Source organism: Heterodontus francisci, chromosome 8 (assembly GCF_036365525.1).
Source record: "Heterodontus francisci isolate sHetFra1 chromosome 8, sHetFra1.hap1, whole genome shotgun sequence".
In the NCBI taxonomy this organism is placed as follows: Eukaryota; Metazoa; Chordata; class Chondrichthyes; order Heterodontiformes; family Heterodontidae; genus Heterodontus; species Heterodontus francisci.
In genome coordinates, this window is record NC_090378.1 from 78,695,219 (window position 1) to 78,715,958 (window position 20,740).

General features: G+C 41.5%; 1 protein-coding gene across 1 annotated transcript in view; it reads right to left on the reverse strand.

The window, feature by feature from the left end:
* The window catches only part of swt1 (SWT1 RNA endoribonuclease homolog), a 113,309-nt gene that overhangs the window by 4,666 nt on the left and 87,903 nt on the right, over positions 1 to 20,740 (reverse strand). Inside the window, exons 8-9 of the mRNA XM_068038070.1 lie at positions 7,581 to 7,659; positions 7,261 to 7,328 (exon numbers count right to left, since the gene is read on the reverse strand). Coding sequence (XP_067894171.1) covers positions 7,261 to 7,328; positions 7,581 to 7,659 — 147 coding nt within the window. The remainder of the gene's footprint in view (positions 1 to 7,260; positions 7,329 to 7,580; positions 7,660 to 20,740) is intronic.

Genomic DNA, 20,740 nt, shown 5'->3' on the forward strand with positions numbered 1-20,740 from the left:
GGCTGGACCAGCCATATAAGTACTGTGGTTACAAGAGCAAGTTAGAGTCTGGGACTTCTGTGGCGAGTAACTCACCTCCTGACTCCCTAAAACCTGTCAGGAGTGTGATGGAATATTCTCCACTTGCCTGGATGAGTACAGCTCCAACAATACTCAAGAAGCTCGACACTATCCAGGACAAAACTGTCTACTTGATCAGCACCTTAAACATTCACTTCCTCCACCACCGGCGCACAGTGGCAGCAGTGTGTACCATCTGCAAGATGCACTGCAGCAACTTGCCAAGCCTCCTTTGACAGCACCTTCCAAACCCATGATCTCTATTTCCTAGAAGGACAAGGGCAACAGTAACATGGCAACAGCACCACCTACCAGTTCCCCTCCAAGTCACAAACCATCCTGACTTGGAACTATAATCGCTGTTTCTTCACTGTTGCTGGATCAAAAACCTGGAACTCCTTTCCTGACAGCACTATGGGTGTATCTAAACCACAGGAACTGCAGGAGTTCAAGCAAGTGGTTCACACCACCTTGTCAAGGACAGTTAAGAATGGGCAACAAATGCTGGCCTTGCCAGCATGCTCACATCCAATGAATGAATTAAAAAAAACACAGCATCCGGACAGCAGTGTAGTCGATCTGTTACTGCATCTCTTAAATTTACAGTACTACCTAAATAAAAGTTCATGTTCTGAAGGAGCTTTAAATCAATCCTTTGTGTGACCTCTATAAATAACTCTCTTATACCAGGTCTTAAACTTATCTCTTCCTCACAACATGAGCTGTAAGATCAATTTGAAGAACTTCCAGTTGCTTAGCTTTAACCAAATCATGTCGAGTGCAATAAATATTAAATCCATTGTTGGACAAGTGAGCTATCCTTTTATCTTTATGTAATACAAAGACCTTTCACAATCTTTGCTCCACCCATCCTTTACTTTATATGTAGAACATAAAATAGCTGGAATAATACAATCTTTACAGGAGACTGTTCTGTTAATAACTCCATATTTATTTACAAACAAATTACAGTTAAGAGAGATTACTCGACCCATCTTAGTTTATCTGTCCAGAAATACCCTAAAATAATTCCACCTAAGCATCAGTTAGTTCCTAGTTGATTCCGAGGATTTTGCCTCCACTACTCTATCTGGAAGTCCATTCCATGTATTGTATGTGTGTAATGCACAGATACTACAGTGCACTAACAACCATATAATAACCAAATGTCACATTTCAGGATTTTTGAATTTTTCTAAAATCGGAAGTATTTAGGGATTGAGTTATGTTTAAAACTTGTGTTTTAAATCTGGACAGGTTTAAAAAGGGGAAAGCCACAAGCTGCAGGCATTGAAGATGTGCATTAAAACAAAGCGGATCACTTTGTGCAACCTAACAGCTAATAAACTGCTTCAAATTGAAACAATAAGGGTCAACTGTCTAATTCCAGGCCCTTTAGCTAGGATGGCCTCCATTCAACTTGGCAATATCCTCTTTAAAATTTACACCGCAAGGAGGAAGAAAGGGCGGCACAGTGGCGCAGTGGTTAGCACTGCAGCCTCACAGCTGCAGGGACCCGGGTTCGATTCTGGGTACTGCCTGTGTGGAGTTTGCAAGTTCTCCCTGTGTCTGCGTGGGTTTTCTCCGGGTGCTCCGGTTTCCTCCCACAAGCCAAAAGACTTGCAGGTTGGTAGGTAAATTGGCCATTATAAATTGTCACTAGTATAGGTAGGTGGTAGGGAAATATAGGGACAGGTGGGGATGTTTGGTAGGAATATGGGATTAGTGTAGGATTAGTATAAATGGGTGGTTGATGGTCGGCACAGACTCGGTGGGCCGAAGGGCCTGTTTCAGTGCTGTATCTCTAATCTAATCTAAAAAAAGGTACTCAGTTTTATTGAAATCCCTACTGGCAAATCGCTACACAGAGGAAATCAATCCTTCAACCAACCCCCTGGCCGGGATTTCAATGGGCTACATGTATAGACAGCTGGAGGCCTGGAGCTGGAAGTTAAAAATTAAAGGCATTTTTTTTCCTGTTAGAAGTAGTCTGAAAGAAAAGTAATGCCAAAAACAGGTAAGTCAGCCCATGAAAGGTACAGGACATATGGCTTCTTCTTCCATGTTTTCAGGGAAAGAAATTAAGAATGAATTAAGTAAATTGAACTACTTTTGACTGCTACCCTATACATTCATTTACTGTCTGTGAAATAAAACTGCTTACTAATTCGCATTCACCTCCTTTCACCATATTTCAGTCCACCATAAATGCACATGAAATCCATTGAGATCACAATTCTCACACCCCTAGATTAAACTGTTATATAGCTAGATATTGGGGAGCATGGCACACTCTTAAATTTAAAACACCAAGAAAACTTACTGAAGTGACTAGCATTCCTGTATCTGAGAAAATATCTAAGGCATACCCTAATCTTGAAGTACCAAGATAGTTGGAAATCCTGTGTTATCCAAACCTAAATAATATATCAAATTACTATATTTGTGACAGCATGGCTCAGTCAGTTGAACTCATCTCTGAGCCACAAGGTTGAGTACTCAAACCCTGTTCCAAGCCTAATCTAGGTTGACACGTCAATACAAAAACAAGTTGGAATTGGGAATCGAAGTATAATTTCAAAATTTGCTGACGACACAAAGTGGGCAGTGTAGTTAATAGAGAGGAAGACTGCGACAAAATACAGGAAGACATGAAGAAACTTGCAGAATGGGCAAATGAACTAAAATATAGATGTGAGGTTTAAGAGTAAAGAGACCACATACTCCTTGGAGGAGGGGTCTGATTACGAGGGTGCGGTGAGATCTGGTTCCCAATCCTGGGGGGGGAGGGGTGAGGCAGCGACAGTCCGATTCACAATCTTGGGCAAAGGTGGGGGGCGGGGGGGGGAATGGGTTGAAATTGGGGGGCCAGGAGGAAGCACTCCTGGTCCACAAGGGCTGTGAAGACACTTTTCTTCTCTCCAAGACTGTCCATGCCTCTCTGCAGCTGCCAGGTTTCCTGAGGCCCAGGAAACCTGGTCGGCCACAGCAGGTTAAATCTGAGGCTTCTGGCCTCATTAACCTTTTTAAAATGCCAACCTTCCTCCTGGGAGCGGGCTGACTGTCCGACCCTTGTCCTGCCTGAATAAAAGCTGCAAGTCAGCGGGTTATTATATGGTTGTTCGTGCACTGTAGTATCACAAAACTCTGGAGTTCAGCTCTAGAGGAATAGAATTCAAAAACAGATTAATTATGTGAAACTTGTACGGAACTTTGATCAGACCACACTTGGGAGTACTGTGCACAGTTCTAGTCTCCATATTATAAAAAGGATATAGAAGTACTGGAGAAGGTGCAAGAAAGTTGGGTAGACCTAAGAGATGTTTCCACTTGCGGGGTCAACAATATAAGATAGTCACTAATAAATCCAATAGGGAATTCATGAGAAGCTTATTTACCCTAGGAGTGGTTAGAAGCAGAACTCGCTACCACAAGAGTAGATGCATTTAAGGAGAATCTAGATAAGCATATGAGGGAGAAAGGAATAGAAGCATGTGTTGTTGGGGTTCGATGAAGAAGGGTGGGAGGAAGTGCAAGTGGAGCATAAACACCAGCACAGACCTGTTGGGCTGAACTATCTATTTCTGTGCTGTAAGTACTATTTAACTATGTAAAACTGCACCATCAAAGCTGCTGCATTTTGGATGAGGCATTAAAACTGAATCTCACTTCCTGTTCCGATGGTTCAGGAGATCGCAAAAGATCCCATGGCACTACTGGAAAAAGAGCAGTGTTCACGGGTGTTGTTGCCAACACTCCTTCCTCAACCAACACCACCAAAAACAAATTAACTTGCCATTCATCTCACTATTGTTTGCGGTTTCCTGATGTGTGCAAGTTAACTTCCATGTTTGTCTACACAACAATGATTACATTTCAAAAGTAATTGGTTGGTTGTCAAAAGCTTCAGCATGTCCTGAGAATATGGTCAGGCAAGCCCCCACCCCCACCCAACCCACCTGCCAAGAATGAGGAAAATTAATTTTGCCACATCAACATTGATTTTAAACTGCCGTTGGTGAAGAAGGAACTTGCTTTAAAACAATTGGAGATTCTGGCTGGAGAAAGACATTAGCATATCAACAGCCAGTACTTCAAAGGGCAAAGGGGCTATTCCCTGCTCCAATTTAATCCACAATAGACATTTGATTACCAGACATTGAAGCATTTCAGGTTAACTACTAAGATGGCCAAATACACAAGCAGACATGGTCAGACCAGTTTAGTCACATGACTGGCTGACTGTTGGAGTTTTTTGAATTTGAACTGACCACAGGGTAAAAACTGAGAAAGATGTTTGCTCCTGGAGGGAGAACACCTCTCTCCTCTCTGCTCTCATCTCGCTCTCACCAGCTTCGGAAACAACTGAAGACATATGAACCCCAAGAGAGAAAAGCCTCCTACAAGGAACAAGGTTTAAGAAGAATACTGGGCCCCAACGGAAAGCAAGACGACTTACAAAAGGACTACTGTGAGCTTGGGGCACAGTAAACAAGAAACTCTTCTGATATTGCCTCAAACCTCTCCATTTTATTTTTCTCCTGCTCTTTTCTGTCTCTATTTGCATGTGCATATCGTGTATACATGCTAACGTGTGGCACGTCTTGTATCCGTAGGCGTTAACCGAATTAGAGGTTAAGTTTTAATAAATTTCACTTTTCTTCTTTAAACCGAAGAAAGCCTGTTTATGCTAATTTCTTTGCCTTATAATTGGAAAGTGGTGAACAAGGATTCACCAAGGGGGAGCTCAAAACACAGTGTGTTTAAAATTAAACCCTGTTACAATAAGACCAGGTGAAGGCTGAAAAGACCCCTAGACCCTTTCCCACCTGGTCGTTACAATATTATTAGATGCAATGAAAAGAAGTCCTTACTTATTTTTACATTCCTTATGACTAAATATTACTGAAACTTTAAGAAACCAAATTATACATAAAATTAAATTAGACAGAAATACACTTCATGTAATGATGAAACACAGATAGAAATTAACTTTAGTGCTCAAATGAAAACAGGAAACAATGAACACACAACAGCCGAGACAGGATGTCTTGAAGCAATCGTCCCAGCAATAAAAAAAAGAGTCAGACTAAAGTACGGATAGGTCGTCACCTGCATTTCCTGTCTACTTGCAATGGGAGCTTCAGGTGCACGCTGCAGGCCCAACTCGAATAGGGCCATAACTTTGCAGGAATTTTTAGTCCTCTTCTGTATCGCAATCACCCAAAATTGGGATGATAGACAAGTATTACCCATTGTCTTTTCTGGTCTATTTTTAATGGACATTAAACTAATTTAGTATTTGAGCCTTACATATCTTTTTGATCTTCAAGGTTGTCTGCATGTCATAAAAATATATTTGTTAAATTCTTTCAAGGGATGTGGGTGTCGCTGGCAAGGCCAGCATTTGTTGCCCATCCCCAATTGCCCTCGAGAAGGTGGTGGTGAGCTGCCTTCTTGAACCGCTGCAGTCCATATGGTGTGCGTACACCTACAATGCTGTTAGGGAGGGAATTCCAGCGACAGTGAAGGACCGGCAATATATTTCCAAGTTAGGATGGTGTGTGACTTGGAGGGGAACTTGCAGGTGGTGCCGTTCTCATGCATCTGCTGCCCTTGTCCTAGGTGGAAGAGGTCGTGGGTTTGGAAGGTGCTGACGAAGGAGGCGTGGTAAGTTGTGTATCTTGTAGATGGTACACACTGTACTGCCACTGTACATCGATGGTGGAGGGAGTGAATGTTGAAGGTGCTGGATGGAGTGCTGATCAAGCGGGCTGCTTTGCCCTGGATAGTGTCAAACTTCCTGAGTGCTGTTACAGCCGCACTCATCCAGGCAAGTGAAGAGTATTCCATCACACCCCTGACTTGTGCCTTGTAGACGTTGGACAGGCTTTGGGGAGTCAGGAGGTGGATTACTCGCCACAGATTTCCCACTCTCTGACCTGCTCTTGTAGCCACAGTATTTATGTGTCTGCTCCAGTTCAGTTTCTGATCCACAGTGTTCCTTATAAGTGATGCATTTTGGAGATATAATTAATAGACATGACATCTGTGCTGCTCTGTACAGCAGACAATTTCAAAACAGTAGAATTCTATACCAAATTAAGTACTACAAGAATACAATTTTAATCAGAACAATACAAGTGTTGTTTTACAGTACAAGACAATCTTTTTAATTCTAGTTTATAGCATAATGCCTATTTATGGCTTTGGCAACAAGTGAATTAGCACACTGTACTTTCATGTCTGTGACCCAGGTTTGAGATCAGCTTAGATTACTATCAGCAAAGTCTCCTCTCTGGTTAAATGTTTCCAATGAGCTTGGACAAACCTAATTTCTATTTGGTATGCCACAACACAAAATTCCTCACAAATTAAGGTGAAACTGGCAATTTCAGAATGGCAATTAAGTGCAGCCAGTGTAGGAAGTGAAAAAATTTACGGGGACAAGTGGGTTTAAACCATATTACCGGAGAAAAGTAGAAAGATTTTTAGTTTGCATTTGCCACGTGATACCTGACCTTGATACTGTAACTAGGTATCAAAAATGGAAAACTGTCCTAGTCCCCACAAATGACATTTTTACTGGAATGGGATCCACAATTTTACGTTCTTTCAGTTGTAGCATGCAGGGGAATGAAACAGAAGCACAGAGACAGAAAATCAGATCGAAATATACACAGATAGATAACTGAATGCAGAGGAAGCTGCAGCGATCTTGACAGATTGGCTCATTCTCCAGTTTTTTCAAGGATTTTAGAAACTTTTCACTCAGAATTTTAAGTGTTTTGCCATCCAGGGTGTTTCTTTGTGATCACTTACGCCACTTTATAACAAGGTTAGAAGCCAATGAAGTGTGTTTGACTAATCAGAATCAACAGTCATAAACTTGATTTTAGCCATGAAGCCATTAATATTTTGCATATATATTATTGAATAATGGCCCTGTAGATGAAGTTTAGATTTTAAACCAGATTCTCCTTAACTGGTCCAGTTCTGTGTGTTCTTTCCAAAGTTTTAAATAATGTATTAATGATAGCTTTATGTTAATGTTAAAAAGGCTCTGCTCGTGTGCTAAATACAGAAAATCATATCAAAAATAACATCACAGAAGTGAGGCAACAATTTAGAGACTCAATAGCATACTCGCCAGATCAAATTGTATACAGCCATGCCAGCCAAAACTGGTTTGCAACTCACCTGTACTCTTCATGAGTGAAACATTCATGCAAGTCTTGCGCAGAGATCCTGGTAACAGAAATATTTGCCTGCAGGGAACAAGTCAATAAAATACCTGAACAAGGCTTCTTATAGTGACAAAAGTTAAACAGACAAAATAGAAAACAAACAGAAACATGAGCAATCTCCATGATAATTGTTTTATGCAAATAGGTATCAAGTAGGTACTTTGTTATGCAGCAACTTTTATTACATTATTCAGCATAAAACTTTAAAAAGTGAATTAAGTGAACAGAAAGGCTTAAACATTCTAGCTATTTTCCTGAAAGTTATTGTTATACCTCTTCATTATTTAGAAAGATGTGCAGAATCTCAGTGAGCTTCTGAAAGTCTTGAACATGACTATCAGATGACAAAATTCTGAAACGACAATTGCAAACAGGAGATTAGGTAAAGTCTAGTCCAGAATATTAAACATGCAACCCTCAAAAAAACTCACCTCTGTGGTAAAATAGAAACATGCCCAATAGTATAGCACTATCTGAAATTGTTCGGAAAATGACATTGGTTCTCTTAATATCCCATGCAGTCAAACGAGTTGCCAGATTTAACTTGTTTTTTTAAAATTGTGAACCATTTTGGTGATTCTGCCGCTAGTGATGGGCATCTCTTCAATACACTTAATATATTCTATTGCATGTACAGCCATGTACAACTGCTTGAGGTTTGTGGTTTAATTTATTGTGTAATGTCAGTGCTGGGAAATGGAACAGTTGTTCTCCCTCAGTGTCAGAAATCAATATAAAAGCAGGAATATCACATTGTACAAAATCAGAGAATTTTACAGCGTAGAAAGAGGCTATTAAACCTATCACTGGTGTTGGCTACTTGAAAAAGCCACCCATTTAGACTTATTTCTCTTCCCTTTCTTCATACTCTTTACATTTTTCTTTTTCTTTTATAAGCTATTATGGAATCTGCTTCCAATACTGTTTCTGCTGGGGCATTCCATGTTTCAACAATCCTCTGCATGTAAAAATACTCCTTTCATTCTTTTGGTGATGATCTTAAATTTATGTTGCCAAGCTACGGGTTGGGATAGTCGTTTCCTAATAATATTATCAAACCCTTCATAATTCTGAACATTTCCATATAGGGTAAAGTTATCTCTGGACTACTTCAACAATGCACTTTAATCAAGAACATTTCCCACAATTACCACCTTTGGGAGGTGAGAACAACAATTTTTAGACTTTAAAAGAGAATTAGGGCTAGAAATTGGATAGCCCTGTTTTTTGGATGCCAGGATTATGATTTGCGACCTGCCCATGCTCATGCAGATTGAGATGGGCAGCATGCAAATTTGGTGAACCCACCTCCGTAGGGCTCTCCTGAGCTCTCTGAAGGAGATGATTGTCTGCATCATGGGGCAGCTGCAACAAAGTCCGTGGCATCCGACGTCACTGAGAACAGTGAGGATGACCACATCTTCCTGCCTTATGTCCCTTCTCAACTCCGAGCACGCCCTCATCCTGCCATCTGACATGATAAGCAAGTTGCTGATGCTGTGACTGTGGACCTCCTGCTTCCCACCCGACCCTGCTTCCCTCACATCAACCGTCCCTTTCTGAGATCCTGCTGTCAGGCGCCAAAAAACTGCCACCTGCCCAGCCACACTAGCCCGAGAGAGAAACAGCACAGCACTGATGAAGAGGCCTTGTCCCTTGATCTGTCACTCACAGCCACCAGCTCAGATACTGCACATTCCTTGGAAGCTCGTACTGAGTTAGGATCAGCACATGGTGAATCATTCAGGAACAGGTGGCCTGAAGCCAGGCCAGGGAAAGGAAAGTTCATTGGCTAGTGTATCAGAGGACGAGGTCACATATGAGTACTGCTGCAGAGGACTCAGATGCGGATCTTGAGAGGGTGGCATACAGGACAGCGCTGATGGGACACACCAAGATGCTGGGTACTTAAATAACACTAATGCAGGGCCCATCTTGGAGCTTCACACTTGTTTGCAGAGTGAACAACAAAGGCTGCCTGCACATGCGTTGGTCAAATTTGGAATCAGCCGATTGGGCTGTTTGACATTAGGATAGTGTCGATTCAAGGCCCTGGGTGCACGGGGATGTTCCCACGTGCGCCCTTCTCCTTCAGCAATACTGCAAGGGCCACGCAGGAAGCGGCCAGCGGCGCAGGTCACGCAGGTAAAGAGTCACTATGCGAGCGATGTTCCCTCTAAACCACATAGGTGTGTGGTCGCACAGCTATTGGGAATGTGCTGTGCAGTGAATGAACAGGCTGCGTATAAGCAATGTTCCCTTTAAAGATGTATACATCACAGCAAACAGAAGTTAAAGGGAACGTGTATGCGAGGCAATTTCATGCTCATAGTGTCAAATCAAGGGTATCTTAGTGCTGCAGACTTGTGGCCACTAGAATTTTATTGAGAATGCTTAAATCCATTTCTCTTAGAACAGTTATCAAAGGACCCTTTCATCCCAATAGCCTGAGCTAGATTTAGGAACCAGAGGTGTAAGAGCATCATTTGAAACCACTATTCCATTTGGTCACCCCAGAATGCTGAGTCTCACTCAGATCTCTTATTTTAAGTTCTATTTGAGGAAAAGAACATATATTCAGCTGTTTTTATGTTGGCAATGTTTAAATGCAGATTCTGGGGAACCAGCATCCATGAAATGTTTTATTACATTGAAGGTGCTATATAAATGCAAGTTGTTACTGTGAACCAGCTCCCTTATCCCTGTGGCAGACTTGCACACCAACCAAGAACTTTGAAATAACAAAAAATGCTGGAAATACTCAGCAGGTCTGGCAGCATCTGTGGAGATATAAACAGCCTAACATTTCAGGTTTGTGACATCTTGTCAGAACTAGGTAAAGTTAGAAATGCAATAGGTTTTGAATAAGCTTTTGAGCAAAATCCCATGTCGCTTGGCAGGATGAGGGAGCCAAGTTTAGCAGACAGCCTACAGATACTGCTCTCCCAGGATCTGAACAGCAGCACTGAATTCAGGCAGTAAATTAAAAAAATCAGAGATCGTATTATAGAGATTAATAAAAAAAATCAAAAGCCTTTTGTGAACAGATACTCTTCTTCAAATTGACTGTATGATGACGTTCACGCTTTCTTGATGTCAATAATGTATCACTGTCTATAATTAGGATTTAATTTTGACAATGTTTTGATCAAGTAGCTGATGTTGTGGACAGCAGTGAGATATGTAGAATACAGATACTGTTTCATCATAAGAAAGATTGTAATAACTCCAATGGCAAAAATCCCAATTGAGTTTTCAAGGTTTTCCTTTGGGGTAGAATAAATTGTGTAATCCACAATCAGCATGTTATTTGTACCAAATAAACATATATCTACAGTGGGTTCAGTTCTGGAAGTTTGAGAAGCAGAAATCAGGTCTACACTGTAGGATTTTTAAAATTTAGATAACATACTATTAAGGACATTACTGAAGACATATACATGTCATTATATCTGAACATCAATCAAGAATTTCAACAGCTCCCTGGTATTGTTTTGCACAATTTCCAGCAATCAGTAACAAGTACTTACAAAAGTTTTCACACACACATATAACCAAGAAGCCTTTTTCTGATTGGCAATGAGATAAATTATGCCCTCAAGATAAGCTGGCTGGATCACCCTCGAGAGATTAAGTTACATTTGGTCATCTTCAGAAATTTTAATTTCCTCCTTTTCTGCAGTACATTCTTGAGTGGGTTGGCACTACTGTGGGATGACAACTCAATAATTCCATAGAATTTTGGCTTGTTGAAGGAAGCATGCATCATTTTATTATTGAGTCAAAGTTGGTGGACAAAGTTCTCTTGTTCCTGAACAAAGCCCCCACTGCTCCATTTTCTCATCATCTTATGAAGGCATAACATAGAAGTTGCTGGGAAAGATGGGAACATGAACAGCCAATGCTTTATACTAAAACCCTATTTTCCATTCAGGAAGTATTAGTTATTTCATAACCACTGCTCCAGGTTCAGTTAAAACAAAACCAGCCTGAATAGAGAGATTAATTTAGAAACTAATCTTGCACAATGTTTTAAATTTAATAGGCAAAGAATTTGTCAACTATGGCGACTAAATTAAAAACAAAATTCAATTAATACTTCAGTAATGAAACTTCAGAACTTCAGTTAAGAACATACAAAAAATGACAGCAAAGACCAGCTGGTCCATCAAGCCTGTCCCGTCCCAGTATGGTGCAACTCCGCACATCACCCCTATTTTTGCCCCCACTTCAACGCAGTTGTGGAATCTCCTGAAGGGCAAAAAAAACGTAGACCGATTTAGGAAATTCTTGTACAGCCCCTAAAGGCAATCCAGCCAACACCAGGAGATCACAGTAACTGTGTGGCATAACCCCAATGACCCTTCTGTATGCAGAGAGATTTTCCACTCTCAGGAACTTGTCCAGCCTCCATCTGAATGTTTGAAGTAAATCTGCACTCAAAATGTGCCAAAAACTTTCTGGAGAATTCAATGACTCTGTGCAAAAGGTACCTCCCAGCATCTGACCTACTTCTGTGCTTTTGTCACGTATACTAATGTCCTCTGATTCTCTCCAACTTATCTAGCTCAACAGCCATCCACTTGCACGGAGTCTAATCCTTTCATTATTTTGAAAACATCAATCATATCCCCTTGAAGTTTACATTTTTCCAAGTAAAAAACCCAGCTCTACAAGTCTGTCCTGGTAACCAAGGACCCCTAAACTAATTACCAAACAAATGGCCCTACTCTAAATCTTTTCCAGTGCCTCCATATACCTCCACTATATGAGGGGATTACAATGCATCACAGCATTCATGATGTGGCCTGGCCAAATGTTTATTCAAAGAAAGGATAGTGTTTCTCACTTCATACTTAATTGATGGAGACAGCAGCGTAGTGGTCATGTCACTGAAATAGTAGTCCAGAGGCCAATGCCCTGGGGACACCAGTTCAAATCTCACCAGAACAGCTGGTGGAATTTAAATTTAATTAAAAAATCTGGAATTGAAAGCTAGTCTCAGTAATGGTGCCAGGAAACGATCATCCATTGTAGTTTAATGAGGAGTGCGGGAGAGCATGCCAGGAGCAACACCATGCATACCTAATAAAAAAGTACCAACCTGGTGAAGCTACAACACAGGACTACATGCATGCTAAACTGGATATACCCAGGGATGGTGATGGAAAAGTCTGGGACAAGGGCTGCAAGGTACGATCCGTTGAGTATGACTATGGCAAGCTATTGCTTGACTAGCCTGTGGGACAGCTCTCCCACTTTTGGCACATGCCCCCAGATATTAGCTAGGAGGAGTTTGCAGGGTCGACTAAGCAGGGTGTCCTGTTTACAGAGTATGGATATCACTGCACAAGTAGGTGGTCAGTGAATTTTATTAAGAATGTGAAAAATAGATGGTCCACTATAGAATACAGTACATTGACAGAAATTATTCTTTAAGATACAGAACCACTGCTACAAATTACTCAATGTCAGATTGATAACACAAGTGAGAACCAGGATGAATATAGCTCAGAGGGGAAGTGAAAAAGGAAATGAGAGGCAGAGAGAGAGTATGGGAAGAGACTGCACCTAACACAAAGGGGAATCCAAAAGTCTTCTACAGGCATATAAAAAGTAAAAAAGGGGGTAAGTGTTGTGTTATTGGCTCTTAACACAAACGTACCAAACACTATAACAATGGTTGGTAAAATAAAGGTTCTTTATTGAAGAATGTAGGATTCTAGGAGAGCCCTTCAATACATGTGCTACCTGCTAACTAACACTGCTCCAACTACTGTATCACATGTTGACTTGCATCACTTCCTGTGAAGAAGTATACTAAACTATTTACATATTCAGTAGTACGTTAATCAGTACTAAAGCAATATCACAACGTCCCCCTTTCCTTAAATGGAAAAATTACATAAGTTATAAGCTATGTACATAATGAAATAGGATAATCGTGAACAGCATTTACACATGTATGGACTCGCACATTAATTATTCAAGTGTCTCTGAAACGTACAGATGGTCTGTTGACTCGACCTGATCTGGTAACAGTGAAACTTTGCTGAGACCTGGAATTGTCAATTCTTTTCTCTTGATTCGTAGGTTTGGACTGACAATTATCTTGTACTTGAGTGTTGTAAGGAGTGTTGGGTATGATGCTGTTGGACAACTCGCTCAGCTGACATCTATTCCTTCTGAATGTCGCTCCATTCGAGGTGGTTACTTCATATGGCGGTGGCTCATTACAAATCTTTGTTCCACAGGGAACCATCTCTTCTCCTGCAGGTGGATCGTTTTGACCTTCTGTCCAATCTGAAGAGGAGACAACTCCACGCCTGCATGTTTGATTTTCATTTTCTCTTGTCTTACCAATAATTTATCTTGGACGGACGACGGTCTGATCAGATGACGACTTGGAAGAGTTGTCCTGACTGACCTTCCAAACATAATCTTTGCTGGGGTGGTAATCCCGTATCTAGTGGTCTTGCTTGTAGGTGCAACATTGCTGTTTGAATGCCTTGATTGATCTCTCTAAATATCAAGATTAGTGACTTTACCGTTCGGACCATCCTTGCTGCTAGTCCATTTGATGTGTGCAGATAACATAATGTGATTTACAGCTCACTTTGCACAGATCTCTTGCAATGGTTTGGACTGTTATCTGACACCATCTCCTTCAGGGAAACAAAAAGACTGAAAATTGCACTCATCATGTTTGCTACTGATGCAATTGATGTAGCCCTCAGTTAGTGAATGATTGGAAATTTGGAGCAATAGTTGGTAATGAGTAGCCCCCATCACCTCTGACGGTAAATAAGTTGGTAGCTATTCTTGACCATGGATGTGATAGAACATTGTGAGAATGAAGTGGCTCTCTGTGTTGACTCAGCTGGTGTTCTTGACATGCATCGCACAACTTCACTGCTCGTTCTATGTTGTTATTGATCCCTGGGCAATAAACTGTCTTATGTGAAAGTCGTCTTGATCTGTCAATGCCCACGATCTAATTGGGTAAGAATATCTTGACAAAGCACTTTTGGTATCAATACTTGACTTCCCTTGAAAATGACTCCATTTGATAGCCCTAATTCATCATGATATGGCCAAAAGGTTCTGAGGTCTGTGGGAACCTCTTGCATTGTATTTGGCCATCCACTGCTGAGCTGCCATAATGCCCTGAGGACAGGATCTCTGGAAGTCTCTCTTTGGAGCACTTCACATTTTTTCTGTTCAAATCACATGAGGTCAATATTGTACACATCTTCTATTTCCATATCTACTTCATCCACTTGGACCTCCAATGGTGTATCTTCTGTCTTCTTGGGGTTGGGTAGCCTGCTTAATGTGTCTGACATAACCAAGACGTTTCCAGGTTTATATCGGGCCTCACAATCATACCCCTGTACTTTATTAGCAGTCGTTGGAGTCAAGGTGGTGTGCTGGTGAGTGGTTTTTGGCAAATCATTGCCAACAGCTTATGATCAGCCTCGACCACAAAGTGGTGAGGAGTGGCTACACTTGACATCAAGGCAGCATTTGACCGAGTATGGCATCAAGGAGCCTTAGCAAAACTGGAGCCAATGGGAATCATGGGGAAAACTCTCCGTTGGTTGGAGTCATATCTAGCGCAAAGGAAGATCACTGCAGGAGTTCTTCAGGGTAGTGTCCTAGGCCCAACCATCCTCAGCTGCTCCATCAATGACCTTCCCTCCATCAGAAGGTCAGACATGGGGATGTTTGCTGATGACTGCACAATGTTCAGTGCCATTCGCGATTCCTCAGATACTGAAGCAGCCCATGTCCAGATGCAGCAAGACCTGGACAACATCCAGGCTTGGGCTGATAAGTGGCAAGTAACATTCGCATCACACAAGTGCCAGGCAATGGCCATCTCAAACAAGAAAGAATCTAAACATCTCCTCTTGATATTCAATGGTATTACCATCACTGAATACCCCACTATCAACATCCCGGGGGGTTAACACTGACAAGAAGCTGAACGTGACTGCAAGAGCAGGTCAGAGACTAGGAATCCTGCAGCGACTAACTCACCTCCTGACCCCCAAAAGCTTGTCCATCTTCTACAAGGCACAAATCAGGAGTGTGATGGAATACTCTCCACTTGCCTGTATGGGTGCAACTTCAACGACACTCAAGAAGCTCAACACCATCCAGGCCAAAGCAGCTCGCTTGACTGGAACCCCATCTATCACCTTCAACATTCACTCCCTTCACCACTGATGCACAGTAGCAGCAGTGTGTACCATCTACAAGATGCACTGCAGCAGCTCACCAAGGCTCCTTTGACAGCACCTTCCAAACACGCGACCCCTACTACAAGGGAAGCAGATGCATGGGAACACCACCACCTACAAGTTTCCCTCCAAGCATCAGACCATCCTGACTTGGAACTATATCACCATTCGTTCACTGTTGCTGGGTCAAAATACTGGAACTCCCTTCCTAACAGCACTGTTGGTGCACCTACATCCCAAGGCCTGCAGCAGTTTAAGAAGGCAACTCACCACCACCTTCTCAAGAGCAAGTAAGGATGGGCAATAAATGCTGGCCTAGCCAGTGAAGCCCACATCCCATGAACGAATAAAAATAATGATTATATTCCAACGTCAGAATAGAGTGAGCCGAACAAATTCATATGGCTCACATTGTTAGCACATGTTTTGCTATTAAACACAAGACCTTCTCTTCTAGCCATCTCCATTAGAATGTGAAGATTCTTGTCATACTGATCTTCTCACCTCCTGTGTGTGCTATGCTATCCACAATGCAAACACAGCCAAGAACATTCTCGGTAATGCGATCCATATGCTGTTAAAACAGGTCTTGACTCAGTAACAGTCCAAATGGTAACTGTAGAAAGCAATACATCCCAAACAGTGTTCTGAATGTGGTCAGTTCCTGTGAATCCTGAGAAAAATGCACTGACCAACATCCACTTTCGTGTTGACCTTTAAGAACTTGGGTATAGCAAACCTTAGGTTGAGCTCCTCTAAGGTGAGGACACCTTCTGATTGCTTGATTTAATCTTCTGGGATTCAAGCATACTCTAATGGTACCATCTTTCTTAATTACAGTGGTTATAGAGATACACCAGTGTGTTGCTGAACACAGCAAATAATCTTTGTCATCGATCGTGTCAAGTTCAGCTTTTAATTTGTCCTTTATATGGACACTGCACTTCCGTGGTGGATCTATGGAGGGAACTGTGTTGTCTTTTAGGTGAAAAACAGCATCTCCCAAAACTGCCCACGGCGTCAAATCTATCTGGGTACTTCTGTTGAAAACCTTGAATAGACTCGATAGGGTCATACTTGCCTGGACTATCTAGCATTGGTGCTTTACTGATCTCGTGAATCATCACAATCCGAAGTTCACTGCATGCGTTTATTCTTGCTACCGCTGGGCCATTGGTGTCAACAACACAGAAGACTTGTGGCGACTATGCAGAACTTCCATATCTGCACTTCAACATCAATGCTCTCACGCAGTAGATTGGTGAACTGTTATATGTGGTGAGTCTAGCTGGCTGTAACAGACTCCCACTTTGGGAGGTATACACGGGAGTATCCGCAGCGATAAAATACTGGCGCTTGCCCTGGTATCTATGTTCAGTCACAGCTTGTGCTTACCACTTTTGTTAGGACATATAATTTTGACTGTGGTGAAAGCTTCCTATGTGATTGCATTGAAATGCCATGTGACTGTTACTGTATGGAAAGCTTGTTCACTTTCTAGCTTGTGTTTGCCGTTTTCAGTGCTTTCTTTGCTGTCCAGGTCTCTGCTTACCCTGTTGAAGTGCCTGTGCTTGAAATGGAACTTGATGAACTCTTCTTTTCATCCTTGCCACTAGGCAGTGTCTGTTTTTTGTTGAGCTGTGGCTTCTGACCACTTCTTCGCGACAGATTTTCTACAGTCTTGCCCAGTATCCCTTTAGATGACATGCTTTGCAGGTATCTATGAATGCAGAACAGTTACATGGCTAATACATTTGCCGCACACCTTGACCCGTTGAGGTGCCTTGGCTATCTCACCTATGGTTGTTGCTGCTCCAAGCGTTTGTATATATTGTCTGCTCGCAGCTATATCTTTGTATTTCCTGCCATCTTCAAGTAGACCGTTGATGTCGTATCCTTTTTTCTCATCAAGCAGATTCTTTTGGAAAGCCTCTATTGGAATCGATGCGATTACGATCTCCATTATTTTCTCGGACAGCTCTGCGTCTGAGAAATCGCAATCTTTGCCTTTGTTTTGACATCAACTAACAAACTGGTCAATAGTTTCTTTGGGATTTTTGATGAATGGTCACAAACCTGTAACGTTAACTCTGTTTCTTTCTCCACAGATGCTGCCAGACCTGAGTATTTCCTGCACTTTTTGTTTTTATTTTAGTTTCTTTGGGCTGTTGTCTATAGGCCATCAGTTTGAGTTTATGGATTCTAAATTTGACCTTAATTAACCTTCCAGCATTGTACAGAGTTTAAATGGATCTTTCTGGACTGCTTCTGACAGTGTTCATGCAATGGAGACTTTAACTGCAAATCACAATCTTTATATTTGTTGCTTGCTTGTCAGGTTCTGCAACAGCAAGATCTAAAAAACATAACTCCATACACTGTTGAAGTCATTGGAATTCATGAAGGACGTCCAGAACCTTTCAATTCATAGCTGGATATTTCATTGTCATGGCGCCACAGTTCCCTGCTTCACAAGAATTCTTTTTGCCAGGGCTTTCCCCTTAAACAACTTTCCCTTTAATGACTTTTCTTCGAGGAAAAAATGCAGGTCTACTGCGCCTGCAGCACTGGAACCTTTCCATACCGAGCTCTGTGGCTGCTTTTCGGCAGGAAAACTCAACGCTTAATGGCAATCTAGTTTCGCAGCCCCGACTCAAATCAACTATTTCTGAGCCCAATTCCACCAGAACAGTGCCTTTCTGGTCGACTACTGTCCCAATAAAATTCCCCATTCGATCACTCTCTCTCTCTCTCTCGGAGTACCGATTTTCGAGGGTGATTTTCGAATCTGGTCTGAAATCTCACTGCTGCTTCTTCCAGCAGTTTTCAGTGTTGTCCAGGCTTTTATGGCTTCTCCCATTGTGCATTACGTTATGCTTGTGATCACTGCCACTATGTCGAACACTGCTGCTAATATGTTGCGCACATCTACATTTCTGCCACCATATTGTTATTGGTTCATAATACATACATACCAAACTATAACAATAATTGGTAAATTAAATGAAAGGTTCTTTATTGAAGAAAAACAGGATTCTAGGAGAGCTCTTCAATACCCGTGCTACCTGCTAACACTGCTCCAATTACTGTATCACATGTTAACTTGAATCACTTTCCTGGGATGATGTATACTAAACTATTTACATCTTTGGTATGTTAATCAGTATGAAAGCAATTAAAGCAATATCACAACAGTAAGAGAATAGGTGGGTCCAATTAGGCTCCAAAAGGAGACTTATGCATGGAGGCAGAGGGCATGGTTGAGGTATTTTGCATCTGTCTTTAACAAGAAAGATGTTACCCAAGTCGTAGTGAAAGATGCAGTAGTTGAGATACTGGATGGGCTAAAGATTGAAAGAGAGGAGGTACTAGAAAAGCTGGCTGTATTTAAAGTTGATAAATCACCAGGTCCGGATGTGATGCATTCAAAGATGCTGAGGTATTGGCCATATCCTTCCAATCCTCTTTATACTAGGGTGGTGCCAGAGGGCTGGAGAATTGCAAATGTTACCCCCTTGTTCAAAAAAGGGTGTAAGGATTCATCCAGCAACTACAGGCCAGTCAGTTTAACCTCAATGGTAGGAAAACTATAATTGGGAACAAAATTAACAGTCACTTGGACAAGTGTGGATTGATTAAGGAAAGCCATCATGGATTTGTTGAAGGCGAATCATGTTTAACTAACTTGACTGAGTTTTTTGACGAGGTAACAGACAAGGTTAATGAGAGTACTACAGTTGATGTGGTGTATATGGACTTCCAAAAGGCATTTGATAAAGGGCTGCAAAACAGGTTTTCTAGCAAAGTTGAAGACATGGAATTAAAGGGATAGTGACAGCATGGATTTAAAGTTGGCTGAGTGACAAGAAACAGAAGGTTGTGGTGAATGGTGTTTTGTGGACTGGAGAAAAGTATACAGTGGTGTTCGCCAGGAGTCAGTCCTAGGGCCACTGCCTTACTTGATATATATTAATGACTTAGATTTGGGTGTACAGGGATCAGTTGCAAAATTTGCAGATGACACAAAACTTGGAAGTATTGTGAACTGTGAAGAGGATAGTGATAGACTTCAAAAGGAATAAAGGACATAGACAGGCTGGTGGAATGAGAGGACATATGGCAGATGAAATTTTACGCAAAGAAGTGATACATTTTGAGAAGAAGAATGAGGAGAGGCAATATGAACTACTATAGGGTCCAATTCTAAAAGGGGCGCAGAATCTGGAATGCACTGCCTGAAAGGACGGTGGAAGCAGATTCAATTGTGGCTTTCAAAAGGGAATTGGATAAGCCCCTGAAGGGAAAAAAAATTGCAGGGTTACAGGGAAAGGGTGGGGGAGTGGGACTAGCTGAGTTGCTCTTGCAGAGAGACGGCACGGACTCAACAAACCACATGGCCTCCTTTTGTGATGTAACCATTCTATGATTCTAGAAGAATTTAAAATTAAGGCAGAACCATCAGTAATTTAGCAAAACTTAACAACTGCAGCTTGACAGGAAGGATTTTCACTGAATGAGCAAAGGTGGATACGCTACTTCCATTGTTGGCACTATTTAACATTTCCTCTCGGGGGTGGAGGGGGGGGGGGGGGTGGAATGGTAGTGTTTTCATATTCCAAGTGTTCTCTGAATGGACTTTGCATGGTCTGCCAAAGATTTTTCTTGTCAGTTGTCTGCATGCATTTAGTCCACCTACACAGTAAAGATTCTAGAGATTTGTTTAAATGTTTTTTTATTGCATTGCACAGCTGGGGTCTTGTTTCACTATGAACTGGTCTGAAGGAACAGAAGTAAAGGAAAAAGTATACTATAAACAAGCCTCGAGCAAGACTTCAGATTAGAAGGAACAAGTTGCCCACCGCATTGGATATGTTAAGAGGTTGCCAGTTAAAATAGTTGATACTATATAAATTAACATCTTTAAAAAAAAGAACTGGATGATTGACTTGTTATGAGAGTTCCATTTTTTGTTAATACTTGGGAATCTATATTTTTGAAAAACTAAAAAGGATTTCATGGACATTGAAACATGTGGAGATAGCTGAATTTTATGGATGCTTTTAAAAAAAACAAGGTCAACAAGAAGTTCCTGGTTTTGACCAGCAAACAAATACCTGAAACCAGGTGATTTCAAGGAAACCACAGCTGGTTTTGACCTTATAGCTACCCTTTGTTGTGATGAGAGAA